This window comes from Periplaneta americana, chromosome 4, assembly GCF_040183065.1.
Source record: "Periplaneta americana isolate PAMFEO1 chromosome 4, P.americana_PAMFEO1_priV1, whole genome shotgun sequence".
NCBI classification, from domain to species: Eukaryota; Metazoa; Arthropoda; class Insecta; order Blattodea; family Blattidae; genus Periplaneta; species Periplaneta americana.
In genome coordinates, this window is record NC_091120.1 from 182376117 (window position 1) to 182395767 (window position 19651).

Consider the following 19651-nt stretch of genomic DNA (forward strand, 5'->3'; position numbering starts at 1 on the left):
AGATACTAAAAATACGAGAATATATATATAAAAAAAACTAAAATAATTTCAAAAATTGATACCAGAAAATGAAATAGTTTTTTAAATTGAAAAGTGTAATGATTGATTAATTATATGCCAACTGAAGAAGAAAAATTTAAGGAACTATGTCGTCTCATTTTAAAAACTATTTTGTTTTGCACACACTTGATAATATACGACGTCATTATCTCATCTTCAATTTTTTATTTAGGACAGCAAATTCCTCCTATTTGATTTTTCTTTTCGCATTTTAAAGGTTTGTCCACTGAAGATTTCTTAATACTGTACCTCACTTTTAACATGTCTTAATACAAAGTGAAATAGAAGTCACATGTTTATCCAAAGCATTATCAATCTTGTTATTATTGTTAATGCAGGAGTAAAAAATGGAATTGCAGTATAAAGGACTATACACTGTAATTTCTGGCGTATAAGATGCACTTAGACAGCGGTTAAAACCACTTAAGAAGTGTGGCTTTAGTAATGTACTGGATGGTACAAAGGACAATTTGTTGTACGAGGACTTAGATTCTGATTCAGAAGAGGTTTCAAGTGACTCTTCATTTACCTCTGGAGATGAATTTCTGGGTTTTGATGTAGAAGATTAAAAGGTATTCTTACATTGTTAGATTAGGTAATTGATGAAAGTAGATCTATGTATGATTTTACATCTTAAATATTGTAAATCCTTTACATTGTGCGCAGTTCTGCGTTGTGTAACTTTCTTCATTCTCCTGCAACTTCATCCCTCTTAGCCCCAAATATTTTCCTAAGAACCTTATTCTCAAACTCCCTTAATATCTGTTCCTCTCTCAAAGTGAGACTCCATGTTTCACAACCATACACAACAACCAGTAATATAACTGTTTTATAAATTCTAACTTTCAGATTTTTTGACAGCAGACTAGATGACAAAAGCTTCTCAACCGAATAATAACAGGCATTTCTCATATATATACTGCATTTAATTTCTTCCCGAGTGTCATTTATATTTGTTATTGTTGCTCCAAGATATTTGAGTTTTTCCATCTATTTGAAGGATAAATCTCCAATTTTTATATTTCCATTTCGTACAATATTCTGGTCACGAGACATAATCATAACTTTGTCTTTTCGGGATTTACTTCCAAACCTATCTCTTTATTTGATTCAAGTAAAATTTCCGTGTTTTCCCTAATCATTTGTGGATTTTCTCCTAACATATTCACGTCATCTGCAAAGACAAAAAGCTGATAACCCATTCAATTTCAAACCCTCTGTGTTATCCTGAAATTTCCTAATGACATACTCTAGAGCGAAATTAAAAAGTAAAGGTGATAGTGCATCTCCTTGCTTTAAGCCCGCAGTGAATTGAAAAAGCATCAGATAGAAACTGGCCTATACGGATTCTGCTGTAAGTTTCACTGAGACACATTTTAATAAATAGAACTAGTTTCTTGGGAATACCAAATTCAATAAGAGTATTAATAAAACTCTCTCTTAACTGGGTCATACGCCTTTTTGAAATCTATGAATAACTGCTGTACTGTACCCTTATACTCCCATTTTTCTCCAATATCTGTTGAATACAAAAAATCTGATCAATAGTCGATCTATTACACCTAAAACCGCACTGATGATCCCCAATAATTTCATCTACGTACGGAGTTAATCTTCTCAAAAGAATATAATGTTTAATAATATCACAATTATATTTCAAGATAACTTGGTTTCATTTAATTATAAATTCTGACCAAAGAATTCCCTGAATTTACTGGAACAATTCAATGTACTCCTGCTGGATTCGAGTCGGATTTTATTATTATAGCTTCATTTCACTGTAAAATCACATATTAAATTTTCCAACGATAAAGTACAATTTCGTTAAACTAATATTTCATTCAACCTGATAATTAAATAAACTCAGTTTTGTTTTGTTAAAGATTGTCTTGTGCAAGATATGAAGAAAGACTCAACAAAAACAATGTACTCAGTAACATAAATATACATGATAAATTTATTATATTTCATTTTAGAATTCAGTTAATAAAACTTTAACAAAGAAACCAGAACAGTTCTTACTCTTGTGGCTCTCAGGGCAAACACCTGCAAAAGAAAAAATATATCATTAGCATCAAAGTTTAACAAAAGAATAAGAAGTTCTTTATGCAATTACTCTCTTAAATGATAGAGAAGAAATTAATGTAAAGTATATTACAAGTAAAACTCTTTATGATTAATGTTATTCAGTCAATCATTTAGGTATTGTGCCAATTTCACAAAGCACCTCTACTCTGTTCTGATTATTCTATTAATACTTTTATAAATTTAGATTGTATTCTGAAAAATCACTACTTCTACAAATTTAAAAATATTTGCCTGAAATTTGCTTCACATACCTTTCAAACTCCCTGAAACATAACCTGCTATTCATTTTTTTTTCAGATCATTCAACAGCAAAGAAACATTTTATAGTAAAATATAAAAGCAGGTGAAAACTGTGATTTCTAACAAAAAAAATATTTCCCCCAAAGATATCGAGGTTTAAAGAAAATCCTGATAGCAAATTTTCTTAAATACACCTCATTTAAAAAGACCTAAAAAAATAATGCACACAGTACAGCATTTGGTGGTAGTAGTATTTTTAGTAAAGCAATACAGGGTGGAAGGAAACCTATTACATTGACAGTGATATTAGATGAACAGTCTTACTAATAAAAACCCTATATACAGACGTTTAACTGTCTTATACAATGAGTAGCTCGTTTATAAGTCGTGTGTAAATTCCTTACTAATAATCACTACATACGTCGTGTATAACAGTATGACTGTTACACAGCTACGTCATAGTTTCGTCATTACTTCATTACGAAAGGTAATAGAATATCTGAGGTTCTCTATTGCATCCAGTAGAGCGCTCTAGTGTTCTGTGTTAAAGTATCGATAGTACTACTGGCTCTGATCGATTACCACACTATATTTTGGTCAAAGAGTACAAGCTACAGCAATATTATTCTTTTTATTCTGTGCTCTTTGGTGTGTTCTATGATTACAAGGCATCCATCATCATAAAATGACAGTCGATACGAACAGCTGTTAGAGGGGCGGCCATTTTTTCTCTATATACAATGCTTAAACAAGGGGTTTCATGTATATAACTAATGCAAAGCAATTCCCATTGTACAGTTACAGACTGTTTATACATCCATCGCTTATGCATGGTTTATTAATAACATTTTCTGTCTCAACGCTGCATAAATCTCATATAAAAATTATACACGGTTTATTTAGTAAGACCAGAAGTCTATGCGAACAAGTTTTGTGAAATAAGTTTTTTGATATGTCCAATAATTTTGAGAATATGAAATGTAACATGTTGCAATGCTCCTTGACGTCATTGCTCTGCAGTGGGGGTGAGTGTAATTTTGCAATCATCCACTCCACAAGATTTGCGAGAGGAGAATGTAAACAAAAACGTCTCATCAGATACGTTTCGTTCAAATTAATGTAGATAAAAACAGAGAGTAATGAATCAATTAATTACGCAAATTGTTTGGTTTTTAACATTCTTTATTACGCTATAACCACCATAACTCTAAATTTAATACCATGAAAGTTATTTAACATTCACAGTATCTGTTGATTTCTTTGCTTTTTACGTAATTAGAAAATACTGAAGAATGTACATTCTTAAAAAACAAAACTAGGCCTATTTCCTTTAAAGATTCTTTACATTTGATGTAAACTCAAAGTAACATTATTACGATTACATATTCTGTAACTCACTCTCCATTTAAGTTATTATCTTTGAAGAAATTAAAAATAATTTAATTTAGAAAAGAAATTAAGTTTACAGTAATGTGTATAGTGTTATGAAGGTACAGTAATTTGATCGAAACGTATCTGATGAGACGTTTTTGTTTACATTCTCCTCTTGCAAGTCTTGCAGAGTGGATGATTGCAGTTACACTCACCTCCACTGTGGAGCAATCAATGACTTCAAGGAGTGTTGCAACACGTTACATTTCGTATTCTCAAAACTATTGGACGTATCAAAAAACTTACTTGGTAAAACTTGTTCACATTGACTTGATGTATTACCTTTGTGAATTAATATTATAGATTTCCTTCCACCTGTACGTAAAAAAATAAAAATGCAAATGTCGGCTGTAACAGCTGATTGAAGGAGCCATCAACAGATTCCTAGTTGGAGATTGCAATCTACTATATATCTGAAAAACATCTATTGATATCAACAGTTCCAAGTATGTTGGCTGTCATTACTGAATGGACAGAGTACAATTTCGAAGTGTTTCCTATTAATTTAAATTCTAAATCCTATTACAGTAGAACCCTGATTATCCGTCACCCGATTAACCGATTGGCGGATTATCCAACTGTGTCTTTATTTTCTTCAGAAATAAATAATATATATGAAGTACTGTTTTATACATCATATTACTAGGTTCTGCATATGTTTTTGCTAGAGAGTGTTATTACAAGCCTTTATCGTTACACAGCATTGTCTAATGTTCGAATTGCCGTCCTATAAAATAACTTGTATATAAAATGTCTTCCATGGGTGTTAACAGGAAACGTGTTGTGCTAAGTATCGAAAAACATGGAAATAATTGAATGGTTTGAGAAAGAGAAACTGTGGCTCATCTCGCATCAGAATACGAGATTGGAGTTAAAACTGCACAATTGAAATGAATAAAGTGTAAAAAAAAGTATGTAAATCTACAACATGAGACCTCCTTTATTCGTATCTTTCCTGAGACAGTCATTACAAAGGGCTTCCTTGTCCCTTAAAAACCTGTAGTTGACAACCATACTTGAATTAGTGAACTTCTGATCCACTAAATAGAGAGTTAAATACAAGAACATGGAGGAAACTACAAAATCTTTCATGATACGGATTATCCGATTTTTTCGATTAACCCCTTCATTACAACGGTAATAGAGATTCTACTGTATTAAAAACAAATTTCTAGAATTTTGTAAGGATAGTTCTGCCTCAAAGCCTTTGATTACGAGCTGTGACAGCTCATTGCTAATCTACACATGTTAACAAGAAAAAACTCCAATTCCAGCTTTCTTGTTCAAAGCTACTGTTGAGAAATATTTATACTGTAGACTTACCGAGTGCAAAACGCACATTTCCTCTGCTGCCACAACAGACGTTCTCTGCCAAGTTTATGTTCTATGATGCTGCTGCTTCTTCTTCGGCCTCATCAGCATCATCGTCTGACTCCTCTCCAGAGTCCTCATAGTCATCATCATCATCGTCATCAGAGCCTGAATCTAATTGGAAAGTGGAACATAACTTTCACAGTGCTATTAATAGATTCAAAATCAGATTACAAGGAATGTCATCTACCACAATTCGGAAACGAATTAAACAGCTAACAAGTTTAAATAAACAAACCCACTTTCAATGAATACACTCCCATGCAGGCAGGAGCAGAAGAAAATGAAGAGGCTAGTATCTAGCAAAGAAAGGCACCAAAATAATTTCAGAAAAATCATTTTCGAATATTGAGACTGCAAGAAGGCAAACAAAAAATAAAACATAACATATCGTCACTGAAGGTACAAATACTCGTAAGCCTTAAAATTTTCGAAATTGAGTTTTTGGTACTGTTAATTCGTCAAAGTGAAGCACATCTACCTGCAAGATCTCGTAAACCACAGTTAAATATTAATTGCGAAAGAGTAAAAATTTCAATACCATATAAGCATGAATTAACGGCAACAAAGAACAGCTTTTTCATTCTGTAAAATTATGATTTTGTGAGATATGAACATTTGCACCTTAAGCGACAATATATATGTAAGTTACTTAGATAGTGGGGTTTGAAAAGGATGTGTTAAGGTACGGTCACACGTCGCTACTTTTGCTGCGCAACTTTTGTACTGCAGCTGCAAAAGTTGCGTGTCGTGTTCACACGTAAGCCAAAAGTAGCGTGCTGCATGCTACTTTTCGTGCTGCGCAACCCGAGTGCTGCAAAAGTTGCAACTGGAGGTTGCGAGTCTGTTCACACACAAGGCGCTACTTTTGCAGCCGCAGTCATGCTGCAGGTTTCCATCTATCTCAGTGTTGACTTCTCAATATACATTTTATGGTTATGTTCGCATTGTTATGGAACTCATGTGATAGCTTACTTATCTATTATTTGCTTTTCTGTCCTAACTAGCATTCAGAAATTATTATTTTTACTATAAAGCTTTTAAAAATGCCTAATACTTAAATGATAACCAACAGCATATTCACGTAATCAATGTTGACAACCCTCTTGTTTGAAACTATGCTACAGAAAATTAAAAAAGTGAATTATATCGTCAGAAAATATGCTCAGACTGTGTTGTGCATTTTATAACTGTTATAAATAACGATGAAAGAGCAATGGAACGGAGAAAAATTCTCTCCGGAGCTGGGATTTGAACCCGGGTTTTCAGCTCTACGTGCTGATGCTTTATCCACTAAGCCACACCGGATACAACTCCGACGCCGGTCAGAATCGTCTCAGATTAAGCTCCAACTCTTGGGTTCCCTCTGGTGGCCGCCCTCTGCACTACGTCATAGATGTCTATGAACACAGGACCGAAGTCCACACATGTGCTGAGGTGCACTCGATATGAGTGACTAGTTGGCCGGAATCCGACGGAATAAGCGCCGTCTTAAATCACGAAGTGATTTACGCATATCATATATATTATTTTAATGTACCGAAGTACATATGATATTTCCAAGCAGATATTCTCCGTCATCATACGATGAAAGAGTAATGGAACGGAGAAAAATTCTCTCCGGCGCCGGGATTTGAACCCGGGTTTTCAGCTCTACGTGCTGATGCTTTATCCACTAAGCCACACCGGATACAACTCCGATGCCGGTCAGAATCGTCTCAGATTAAGCTCCAACTCTTGGGTTCCCTCTGGTGGCTGCCCTCTGCACTACGTCATAGATGTCTATGAACGCAGGACCGAAGTCCACACATGTGCTGAGGTGCACTCGATATGAGTGACTAGTTGGCCGGAATCCGACGGAATAAGCGCCGTCTTAAATCACAAAGTGATTTATGCATATCATATGACGGAGAATATCTGCTTGGAAATATCATATGTACTTCGGTACATTAAAATAATATATATGTTATAAATAATTTATTTTCATCACATCTAACATTAAAATACATCCAAACAATAAAAGTATCATTGGCACATTTGGATGGCAACACTGGTCGCAACCGCAGCAAAATTTTCAACAAAACCGATATCAAAAATGCTGCGGCTGCAACCCTGTTCACACGTCGCTACTTTTAAGCTGTGCACAGCATGGAAAAGTAGCAGGCAGCAGGTTCGGCAGCCGCTACTTTTCGGGTTGCACCGTTGTTCACATGTTGCAGTATGAGAATTGCGCAGTTTTTTGTACTGCATCGCTGCAAAAGTAGCGACGTGTGACCGTACCTTTAGCTACTATGGCTATTTGCGCCCTTATCTATAATTCTTTAAAAACAATAACATAATAACATGAGTTAAATTCGAACACGAGCTAGAAAACGTTGTCACAATAAAATCTGGTGCACAAAGACGATACGTAATGGAAAGAAGAGAGGAAAGAGGAGACAGTAACAAAATGGGTAAAAAAAAAGAGAGGGAAGAGGAAGTGTGGGAATGTATGTATGTATTTATTTACACTGCAAGTGGGCAAGCACCTGGTGGCAGTGGTATATACAATATAAACAATACAAAATAAAATGATAAACAATACATAATAAAATTTACAATACACAATACAATTTTACAACACATATACAATTTTATACACAATACAATAAGAATACACAATACAATTTAACACAATAATAATAAAACATAAATAAAATACCTAATTTTACATTACAACCTACATAATTATGTATAGGTCCTACATAAGTTTCAATAGTCTTTCACTTTACTCTCATCTCATTCCCTGTAGTGGCACTATGACGCATTTCACTGACACTCTGTAACACATTTCACTGATACTATAGAACACATTTCATTGACGCTATAAATTATCACTGATCGGAACTGTTCACTGCACTGTAAAACCATAACTCCACTGACTCACCTCGCTTCACTGGTACAACAGTTCAAATAAGTCAAATAATTACATCCTTATGCATACTTATAAACAGAACTACATTTAAACTAAACATTTCTAGCCTAAGGCCCTCTTACACGCTATTTTTAAATAATTTACAATTCAAACCAAGGAAGTAAACTCGTCAGGCTAGATAAATACACGTCACCTTAAAAAATTAAATGTTGAATGTCACCTTAATTTTAATTTGCACTTTATACACAACTTTTTAAGTTATTCTTGAATCTCCTTAAGGAAGGACAGCCCTCAAAGACCGCTGCAGGTAGGTCATTCCAATCATTTATAGTTGTATTTAAAAATGAGAATTTACCTACATCCGTTTTCTGTTTCCTACATTTGATTTTAAAATCATGATCGTTCCTACCACAGTACGTTGGCTTTTCTAACCGAGCCGTTATGTGTACCCATGCTTTCTGACCTAGATGTGCTCTATACAATGATGTTATTCTAGTTTTTGATGTTAGAGAGAAAAAGAGAAATCAATACTTTATGAAGATAAGGAGACAAATTATAATCACAGAATTATCTTATGGGTGTTAGTCTTCTTATTACTGAACCATAACCCTGTAACATCACCCATAAACAATGAGGCGAAAGTATAGTATACCTCCCATGTCACCAGTTCCTTCTGCATATCCATTATATCCCCCAGAGTATCCTCCACCATCATAATCTTCATCGTAATCATCATCCATATTTGCTTGACTCTGGCGACCAAATTTATGACTCCGGGCTGAAAGCATAATTATTAACAATCAGACAAATCAAATTCATAACAAAACACAGATAATGTTATAATGCTGCGACACATTTTCCTGCTTAAACTACACAACAATTTTGCTTATTCTTACACTGAATACAAGAGAATAACAATCTTCGTAAATAAAATTTACTGAATAAAGAGCAGTAAGTATAGAGACACAACTAATAATAAGAGTACGTTTCTTGGATCACAGATTTTAATGTTACTGTTTCATGTAGAAACTGAAGTGAAAAAATATAGTACAACAAATCCAAATTACATAGTGCTCAAAGGTCGTGTAGTTATTAGAGTTGGGGGAGGGGGGGAAGAAGGAAGCAGCTGCTGAATGAAAGTTATTGCTTTATTCAGAGTAAGATGAGAGATCATTTTCGTGTGGCTGCCACTTTAATATTACATGTCATGGTAGGCAATCCAGCTCAAGACTTAAAGCTGGATTTTCTGTGTAACCACAATAACAAGTTGTCTAGAGATATTTCCTCTACAGTCATTCAATACACACTTCGTAATAACTACTGTACTCTGAGAAATTAAAGAATGTGATTTCAAAATGCATTAAGTCCTTTTTATGAAAAGATTGGGCTTGTATTTTTTTATCCACTGGTCTAAGGATTGAGCGAGTTTTCAAGTGACATGAACAATAATGGAAACTTTTAGACAATGATTGGCGTTGTTTTCGAAGAAAACATTCTTAAAGTATAATGATAGAGATCTCAAACATAATCACATATAGTATATGTGTGTGTGTATCTAATGCTCTGGATTTAACAATGAAGTCATCATCCTTCTTGCTTCCCAATATTTATATAGTATACAGTATATGTATAAATCATAAAAATGGCCAAATGGACTTAGTGAGTTTTGGGATCACACTTTTCAATTATTCGCTTAGTTTCAACGCAGCTCTACGACTTGTTCTGAAAGAAATTATGCATCCAAAACACAATTTCATGCACCTGTTGTGTAAAATCTGAAGTTTACATTTTCTGTTTTCCATTTCTATACTCCTATATTGGACAACAGACCAGAAATCACAGAAAACACTACGTCATGTCTTTATCATTGTATAACCATCAGTTAACAGACGACACCCACTTTCTTAAAACAGCCCCAATTCTAGTAGCGAAAATTGCAGTCTGCAATCTTTTTTCTTACTTCACCTACCAGATTCCTGTTCCTATCAGCTAACCATGAGACTGGTAGTGAAGAGGTCATGAGTTCGATTCCTATTCAGTTTAGTTTTTTTCCTTGTCTTGTTATTCTATATATATACTCAGTAATTAACCTTAAAAATGTTTCTCGTATTTCAAAATAATGGAGATGTTATTCTCTCTTTAATGCAGAGCCTTACAGTGGGTGATACTATATCAACATCATTATCCTGCGTCTATATCCAAAGTTATATTTCTACTACATGAAGAGAGAGCGTAACATGGGAAACTTCACCCACTCAAAAACCATGTGTGTCCTCTGTTCATAAAGTACAATCAACTCCTGATGCTTCCACCGTATATAGTCCATACTACAGAACGTCCATATGATAAAACATCCATAAGGTCAAAATGTCCATGTACTAAATGTCCATACGACAGAAAGGCCATATGATAAAACGTCTGTTAGGTCAAAATGTCCAAAATGTCAAATGTCCATGATGTCCAAGTTCAAAGGAAAATTCTGCTTGAATAGAACACAATAAATTTTATTCCATAACTCGTACAAATAAGTTATTAATCGTCGGGAACCGGAGCCCCACTTTTAAGATGGTAACTAATACTTTTAAGATTTAAGAGAATTTCTCCTTTTTCTTTATACCTGTTGTAGTTTCTCACAATCTGGAGAATTTGTCTTTGATTCGTCAAATACGTTTCATTCCCAGCTCTTTAATGTGTGTACGCCTTACTATTGCTTGCAATATTTGTGTGCAAATTCCATTTTCTTCGCGTTTTAGGCACTGTATAATCGCCAAGTGGATGGATGTACAGCCATCATGCGTTGAAGAAGATTGTGTCAGTGTTCTATCGAGTTGTTTGTGTGCTGCATGCCTTCCAGGCTTGGGAGGTTCGTGTTCCTGTATCGCCAATATATTTTTGTCCTATCTCTATTAAAGTCATGATGTTGGTACAGGTATCCACGAAGCGAAAGAAGTGGCTTACCCTTCTGTGATGGCACTGACTGAGGATTTCGTTCCGTCTTTAAAAAATTCAGTTCTGATTAGTTCTGCATTTGAAAATTCCTACACAGGTTACTATAACTACCATGAACAATGGATATAGTGTACATTATAGAGCTATGGACATTGTGACTCTGGACATCAGAGTGAAGTGGACATTATAGAACTATGGACATTTTGACTCTAGACGATTTAACATGGACATTTTCAACGTGGACATCATTCCATGGACATTTTGACGTATAGACATTATAATCCTGGACTTTATGTCTGGTAACCCTCCTGATAATTCGCATGTGGTTCACAGAATCTGTTTCATTACACCCATTCACTGAATTTATTATTGTTTTTTTACGTGGAACGGTGCAGACAGGAAAATTACATATATAAAGTTCCCCTAGTATTACCACACTATTTATTTTTCCATATGCAGATACATTCATACACATTCATGCACTTAATATGGAACCATTGCAAAACACAATACCGTGTAAGAGAATAAACTGCACTTATGATTAGCTGACTCACTGTATGCCTGTACTGCTGGTTTTCAAGGACAGATTGGCACAGCTACCATGGGCAACAATCAGCTTGCCAATCTGCAGCTGATAACTTTAGATGTAAATTTCCTCACTGCCTAGTTCTGTGTAGAAAAATAGTAAATTTAGTGAATAGGTTTAATGAATGGTGTGATGTGAATTACGTATCATAAAATATGGGAAACACTTCCAGCAGCTACTGTGAGGAGGGTGAATACCGACTATTATTATAACATAGCATGTAACTTTTAATCTGGCAAAGCATCGTAAGTTCATGGATGCAAGTAGTGGCAGTATTGGAGGAAAACCTGCAGCTGGTTGAATGACAGAAACATTGGCAACGTTCACTGGGACTTACTTTATTTTAAACTTCTGACAAACACGTCCATGAGTAAATTACAGTTAAATCTAAAGGAGAAATTGGCAAAAATGTAAGGAAAAAAAAAAAAAAGTGAAGGATAACAGGGATAGCTTGACACCTCTCTTTTACCAGTTCCATGCCTAGTTTTTGAGTTCACACGATTAGTTGACAGCACAGAAAAAAATATAAAATTAATAATACTTACTAGACATGCTAAGATCCTTGGTCTGTGAAGTTTCATACCCACATTTAGGACAGGGTATTGGCTTGTTCTTTTCATACTTAAAGCCCTTGCGACGAACATGATCTTCACAATAGCATGTCTTGCAGCGCAGACAAGAATACTGTCCCAGTTTGTTGCAGGATTGACCTGAAATGTATTTTACATAATTATTAAAAATACGAGAAAAAAAAAATTTAAAGAATCTGATATTGAAACCAAAATAATTAAAACTAAACACCTTAGATGAATTGTACATACTGAGTTCTAAAACTTTTAGCTTTTAACGAAATGTGTGTGACAACTGAACGTGTCACTGCAGTCAAGTTTTTGGCGAAATCGAATTTTTTCTATATTCGTGATACACATACACACATTCTGAACAGAAACGTACTTGAATCACAGTACTGGACTCAGTGTACACAATCCCCCATAAAATACATATTACTGCAGAAGGTGCCTGAATCGCTAACTTGGGTACTTTTCTGAACTACCATACAGATGTTTCTAGTTAAAGCCATCATTATTCTGAAAACATACTCGTAGTTCACTATTTAGATGCTTCTTTCTCAATGACCAAGATGTAATCTCTGTTCAAAGTAAAAGACCCCAATACAAAGATAAACTATAAATTTTGTAATACATAGCTACTTCAACGAAAACTTCTCCTTACATTTTGAATGTCCTCAAGTTAATTGTGCTGTAATTACGAATTATTGCTAACAAAAATAAAGAACCCATACCTTAATGATATAGCTAAACGGGCCGCACTCTTTTTACTTGGTCATGCTCTTTTAATTCGTGGACCACAGAGATATGGTATACATGAATCTTCACTTTTTACATGTACAACAAGAAGTAGCCTATATGTGTTTACTTCAAAGTAGATATAAAATAAGAGAAATCCTAGTCTGCCCTGTTTGAGACTTTGTTAGCTTAGCGTAAGCAATTATGCAGTTCAAAATGGGAGAATTTATGCAAATTCGCACTAGAAAATCAGAAGGTCTGAAACAACAAACCTATGATTTTTCATTCTGCAGGGCTGTTTAATGACTGTGACTACTCTTTTGATACCTTTCCCTTGTTACTCTAGTAAATAAATAAAAAAAAAAAAGAATCTTCCCTCGTTACTCTAGTAAATAAATAAAAAAAATAATCATTTTAAAATTATAGGAAGGAGGGATTGGATGAATTAGTAAATTAACACTAGCCAAGATTACCAACGTTAAAATATCAAATACAGGTAAGCTACACACAAAAACAAGGAGTATGGCTACCCAAAATTCTAGGGAACATTGTTACTGGAAAGAAAGAAGTTAAAAGCTTACAAGTATTATGATTTTGAATGGACGAGAGATAATTTGAGGTTTAGACAATATTAAACCCATGCCAATTTAAACAAAGTATGAAATTATATTTAGGCTGTATGGTTTATATCTGGAGGTGTAGGCCTAAAACTATAGTCCATTTAGGCCTACCTCGCCTATCTTAATGGAACAATCCCTATTAAAATAGATGTGAAATCTGTAGCAAACAAATACGTACAAAGCACATTAATGTTCTTATGCTCTTAGCCCTCCTCAATGCTGAAAGCAACTTTAAGAATGGCACATTTTAATTTTCTTTGGTTAAACGAACGTTGAAGTAGTTCCCTTCCCATTTCACTTCCACACCTTCAGCTGTCTCCTCTGTAATACCAACATAACTTTGGTGATATTACTAAAGTTTCAAGCTAGTGTACACTCAGGCTATATCTTGCATATACGAATCTGTGACAGATTAGGTTAGTTTAGTTTAGGCTTTTGTTATGTCTTGCATATATGAATCTGTAACAGGTTATGTTAGGTCAGTTTGCTATCGTGTGTTTTATATCCTTAAGTTACTTTCCTTCACTAGAAACCACAAAGTTTGCACTTCCATTACCAAGCACCTCTCAGTTCACACGTAATTTACTACATTTCCGAACAATTTCTTTTCTTTAAATATTTCCCTATAAAATCTTGAACTTTTGAAATCTACATGCGCAAGAGATTCCTTACAAATTCAACCATTTTCACTTCCAAAATCACCGGAACTACCTCAACGCTCGTTTCACCTTCCTTTTCTTTTAATAAGTAAACAAATTACAAACTTACACTTGAAATTTTCTGACTCCAAGACCTGGCACGAAGCTTGATGTTCGAACTGGTCATCTTCACAAAGGAAGCTCGTACAAAATGAACAGCGAAAAATTCGCCCACCGTGATCCCAAACCTGCCTCTCGCATTCTATGCACACAGCATCCTGAAGAGGGCATGTGCAAGCGTGCGAAGTGAGGCAACGACGTCCATGGCACACCCAAGCCTCACAGAAATCACAGATGGCTCCCTAAAAAGACCACGCTTTTCTTGAAAGTCGGTCAGTTTAATGTCATGTTGTTAGTAATCCAATGGAAGAGATTAGAACTAAATTATATCTTACCACCATGCCGAAGCCAGTTGTGAAGACACCTGGATGCCGTATCACACAATCCCCGGTTTTCAGCATGCATTTAATTTTTCCACAATGTGCACATTGGGGGAGTCTTTGAACGCTTTGGCAGAAATAGCAGAATGCACGATTTTTTTGCTTCCTATTAAAATAAAATAATATTTGCAATTATTATGTTATTAAACTGAAATCATGAATGTTGCTTAATTTACTTTCATAAAATTAAGTTCTGCATTACTAACAAATTCACCCAACAAAATTAAGTTATATATTTCTAACATTTCTCCACCAATGACCTCTTCATCTTTATACAAATATTCTTTTCGGTGTTAACTGAAATGTCAAAGACTAACTTACATAACCTTTTTGTATGGAGAACAGCAATGGTTTACAGCATATTTCTCCAAAAATTGTCATACATACCTGCGACATTTTTCACATTCCTGTAAATAGAACAGAGATACATTTTTAATCATACAATCACATCAACACCGATTAAATACCTCCCATTCAAAAGTACATACCATTGGAGCATTGCAGGGATACTTCCCTAAGGTCATATTATCTTTAGCTGTTCTAATTTCCTTTTGCCGTAGTTTCTGTTTCTCAGCTTTCTTACGCTGACCTGTTTTTTTCTTCGGCATGTTGATAAATAAGTCTTCAGCAAATGGAATACAGCAAAAGATATACAAGTTTTGTTATTACTCACACTCTGTATGCTCCATATCGTGGCAAATATCACGTTTCCCAAAAAATTCCAAGACCACAGCGAAACGAGAATCGATAGTCCTTGAATCGATGTTCGTAACGGCGCTATGGCGGTATATTTGACATAAAGCTGCATCTACGCGGTTCAATCTTCCATGCGCGTACGCATGAAATCTGTGGAGAATATTAAATCAAGTTGAAAACGCACGTTGAATTAAAATGTATTCAGATTTTATGTCCATAATGATGCGCCGTGTTGAACGTCACCTTCACTACGTATATAAAATGGAAATGAAATAAACCTGCAGATGAAAAGGACAGTAAGGTACAGCTTGATTCAGGGATTTTGGCCCCTGCAGTCCACACCTGTGGAGTACCTAACGGCTAGCGCGTCTGGCCGCGAAACCAGGTGGCCCGGGTTCGATTCCCGGTAGGGACAAGTTACCTGGTTGAGGATTTTTTCCGGGGTTTTCACTCAACCCAATATAAGCAAATGCTGGGTAACTTTAGGTGCTGGACCCCGGACTCATTTCACCGGCATTATCACCTTCATCTCATTCAGACGCTAAATAATCAGATGTTAATAAAGCGTCGTAAAATAGCCTACCAAAATAAGAAATAAAAAAAAAAATGGCCCCTGCAAAAAGTAGGTAGATAGACTGAGAGAGAGTTACTCACCACTACTGGCGGGCTGGGTCACACAGGTCAGGCCGCGCAGTCGTAACACCAAACCCTTCCTTCTTATGTCACGGTACACTCCGCCTTAAAAACACAATATTCTTTCACACGTCCTATTACTAACCACTACGTCAGTTGACTAAACAATGTCATGATGCTTATATTTTCTTGACGTGAAAATCCCTCAGCTACGAGCATAGATATTATTTTCATTCTTTCTCTTCCCTCTTCCTCTCCTATGCACATTTGTGATTAAATTATTTTCTTATGACGCAACACACAGCTCGCTTACTAGCCAAACAACCAAGGACAGGGACCAATAACGTTGAATCGAGCTGTACAAATGAATAGAAAAACCTATATTGTTTTTTATTAAATGCACGGTTAATTAGAAAATTGAGTTGAAAGTTTCAACAGTCTGGCAACATGCCACTAACATACTGCTCTTTCTTCTCGTAATCTGATTGCTATGTACTGTATATTTTTTGTAGAGCCACCAATGTTGCTGAGTCAGCAGACTCGCTAGCCTGCTGATCTGAACTGCGGATTTTTCCGAGATTTTCCCCAACCATAAGTAATTTATGACGAATCCTCGGCCTCACCTCACTTCATCTCGCCAAAAAATTGTAATTTTGTAAATGTTTTACTTGTTCCTCATCTTAAAGCTTCAAAGCTAATGTAAGATCTATGGAATACAATGAATGAAATACTGTTCTCCAACCAGGAGATCAACCGTGAAAGGAATGTGCTTACTATTGCGTCATCTATTGGAGCGAAGTAGATATATAATATTATCATTATAACGTCAGTTTAAAAACCATGCGTTCTCCTGCATATGTTATTTCCTATATGGAGGGATTAAAAGACCAGGAGATTAACAGTGATCTAATTTTGTAACTAGGGTAGTATAAATATGTGTGTAACAACGTTAGTTTGTGCTGTGAGAGCAAGCCAATAGAGATACGAGTATCCACATGTGTGACCTTATGACATCAACATTCATTCACAGCATTACCCCACTCCGTTTCATTCCGCAAAGACTTTCTCGTGGTTGGAGCACAGTACAGATGTTAAGGTGAATCTACACGGTTCAACTTTTCTTTCAATTTTAAGCATTCAAGGAATGCATTCAATACTGCACAAAACGCTTTCAATTGTGCACGCCTTTTTCCACAAAACAAATTACGTTGCATGCGGCAATTGAGAGCTACCACACCCCATCACTAAGGAGAAACAAAGCACAAAGGTAAATCTACATATCCAGCAGTCTAATCAATTCTCCAGTCTGTGGAAAATTATTAGGAATTAAGCCCTGAGTAAAAATAACACAAAATGTTGTTCAACTGAATTTGAAGTACTCATTCTGCTTACACTCCATTTCAGTTTGGTTGATAGGCCTTCCCCTCTACTCACACTCTCAACCATCGGTGAAGGGGAAGATGCTACTGTCCATCTTACTAACGTTCGACTAATTGACTTTCAACATAGTGAAAAATTATATTACTGAAAATGTTTACTGATAATCTATATTTCGAAAGTCTATATTAAGCGTTTATATTTCATTTCATTGCTGTTTATATCAACTGGCACTTTGAAAAGCTACTGAGAGCAGAAGATAAATGTTTTCTCCACCGCTAGTTGCTACTCTACAACACACACAATGGGACAATCTGGACTGTGTCACTCCTCCCTGACTTCATAATACAAACTAAGCCTTACTATAATTATTAGTTGAAAATATTGTAAGAACGACACTAAAATATACTCAAACCATGTGATTGTCGAACAACTGTGTCACTATATTCTATTTTCACTTGTGTACTTTATTTAATATTTTATTTTCTTGTATGTACAACTTCAGGGGTGCAGGTATAAGAGGTAACAGCTTACCGCCCTGTTGCTGATGAACTCAGGGTAAATAGAAGGGGAAAGAAATGCTTTCGCATCCTCTCAACTTGTATGAAATGTCGTTTAGACTGTTGCATAGCTTAAAAATAACACTATACATTTTACCTTGATCACAAGTATTTATTACAGCTTTGAAACAATATAACATTAATCACTACATATATTTGTCTTATTGCTGCTAAACAGCATGTCAATTATCACAAGTTAATAAAATAAAAAACATTTGCAATCATTAACAAACAAGCAACAAGCACAATTATAAAGCCTAGCAATGGAATGCAACAGCAGCTATCATATCAACAATAACGGGACCTGATATATTTTTTTTCTTGTCTTAATTACATCTGATCACATAGCTGCTTTTATTACTGATATTTAGAACGCGAATTTATATACACTATAAGCTAAAAATGACATCAACTATTTTTAGGTGTGGCATACATTACAGTTCAGAAAGTGTGGTTTATGTTACGAAGTTTAAATCTTCCAGTCTTTATCTAATAATACCTAAAGGAGGCAAGTAGTCACCTACTGAACCACGTGCCAAGCATATTACACGTGCAAGTTACCACTGCACTTGTATTTGTGCCTTTTTTTTTTTTAAAGGCTTCTGTGATTGGACATAATATGTATTGTGTCCCACACCACAACTAAGTATTCAGAAATATCTGATATCAGATCCGCGGGGGGGGGGGGGGACTAAATATATACAAAGTAGCAATATTACTTTATAGTGCACATAAATCCACGCTCTATTGATATAAAATATTGTAATGTGATAAAACTGTCAATAGAGACTAAGCACCACAATAGGAAAAAATAAGAATGGTGTGATGGAGCTTTGTATACAGGACCTGGAAACAAATGCCTTTAAAAAGAATTTAAACAAAAATGTTCAGGTATTATTTTCCTAAAAATACTTAGTTTTGGAATAAAAACCAATACCAAGTCAAAATGACCATATTACAATCGATTTTTAAATTAACAATTTTAATTATATGTAAATTAAATAACTTCATACAGATATTTGTTCTCCATTTTGAATCTTGCGTACACCACTTTTAACACTTGAATATAATTAATTGATGAACTAGTGGACTTACTCGTGTTAAATATGAAATATCTGTCCGGCTTACAGCTGTTTCAGTGCTTCACGCACCATCATCAGAGCCTACTAGGCAGAGAAGTTCGAGATGACGCCGCGATCTAGTAGGCTCTGAAGATGGTGCGTGAAGCACTGAAACACCTGCAAGCCGGACAGATATTTCATATTTAACACGAGTAAGTCCACTAGTTCATCAATTAATAAGATATTTGTTCTTAACTGTACAGTTTTGAGATGCAGCACAATTTATCTACTGAAAATTGAACTCCTACTTACAGAAGAAAGATTAAAAAAATAATATACACGAGTTCAGAAACCAGAGTGATTAATTCCACTTTTTTTTGTGTTTCAGTTCGTATTTAGAATGAGCCTAAGAATAAAAAGTATTCAGTTACATGTTTAGAATAGATCCAAAGAATAAAATGCATTGATTATCGATCTAATCTATTAAGTTCACCTACACTTCTAACTAAATTTAGTTATTACTTTGTTTTATTTAGTTCACATATTTTCTTATCACTGTGCATAATCCAACAATGTTGATATATTAATTTGTTAAGCCTTCTTAAAACATTAGCTTGAAT

General features: G+C 35.0%; 1 protein-coding gene across 1 annotated transcript; it reads right to left on the reverse strand.

Moving 5' to 3' along the window:
- Positions 1-1999: 1999 nt before the first annotated feature.
- On the reverse strand, positions 2000-15443 carry Noa36 (zinc finger protein 330 homolog Noa36). Its single transcript, XM_069824468.1, has 8 exons — positions 15193-15443; positions 15092-15111; positions 14660-14810; positions 14335-14566; positions 12185-12349; positions 8757-8882; positions 5143-5304; positions 2000-2106 (listed from the first exon to the last, which is right to left on the reverse strand). Exons 1-7 carry the CDS (start codon positions 15310-15312, stop codon positions 5204-5206), a joined length of 915 nt encoding a protein of 304 aa, XP_069680569.1. The 5' UTR covers positions 15313-15443; the 3' UTR covers positions 2000-2106; positions 5143-5203.
- Positions 15444-19651: the final 4208 nt, after the last annotated feature.

Bases quoted from the DNA above. Each gene is read 5' to 3' on its own strand.
- Noa36 (XM_069824468.1), bottom strand. From the start codon at position 15,312: ATGCCGAAGAAAAAAACAGGTCAGCGTAAGAAAGCTGAGAAACAGAAA. The intron at 14,567-14,659 runs GTAAGATATAAT...TGGTCTTTTTAG, and splicing joins CAACTGGCTTCGGCATGGTG to GGAGCCATCTGTGATTTCTG. The intron at 12,350-14,334 runs GTAAGTTTGTAA...AATACATTTCAG, and splicing joins GGAGTCAGAAAATTTCAAGT to GTCAATCCTGCAACAAACTG.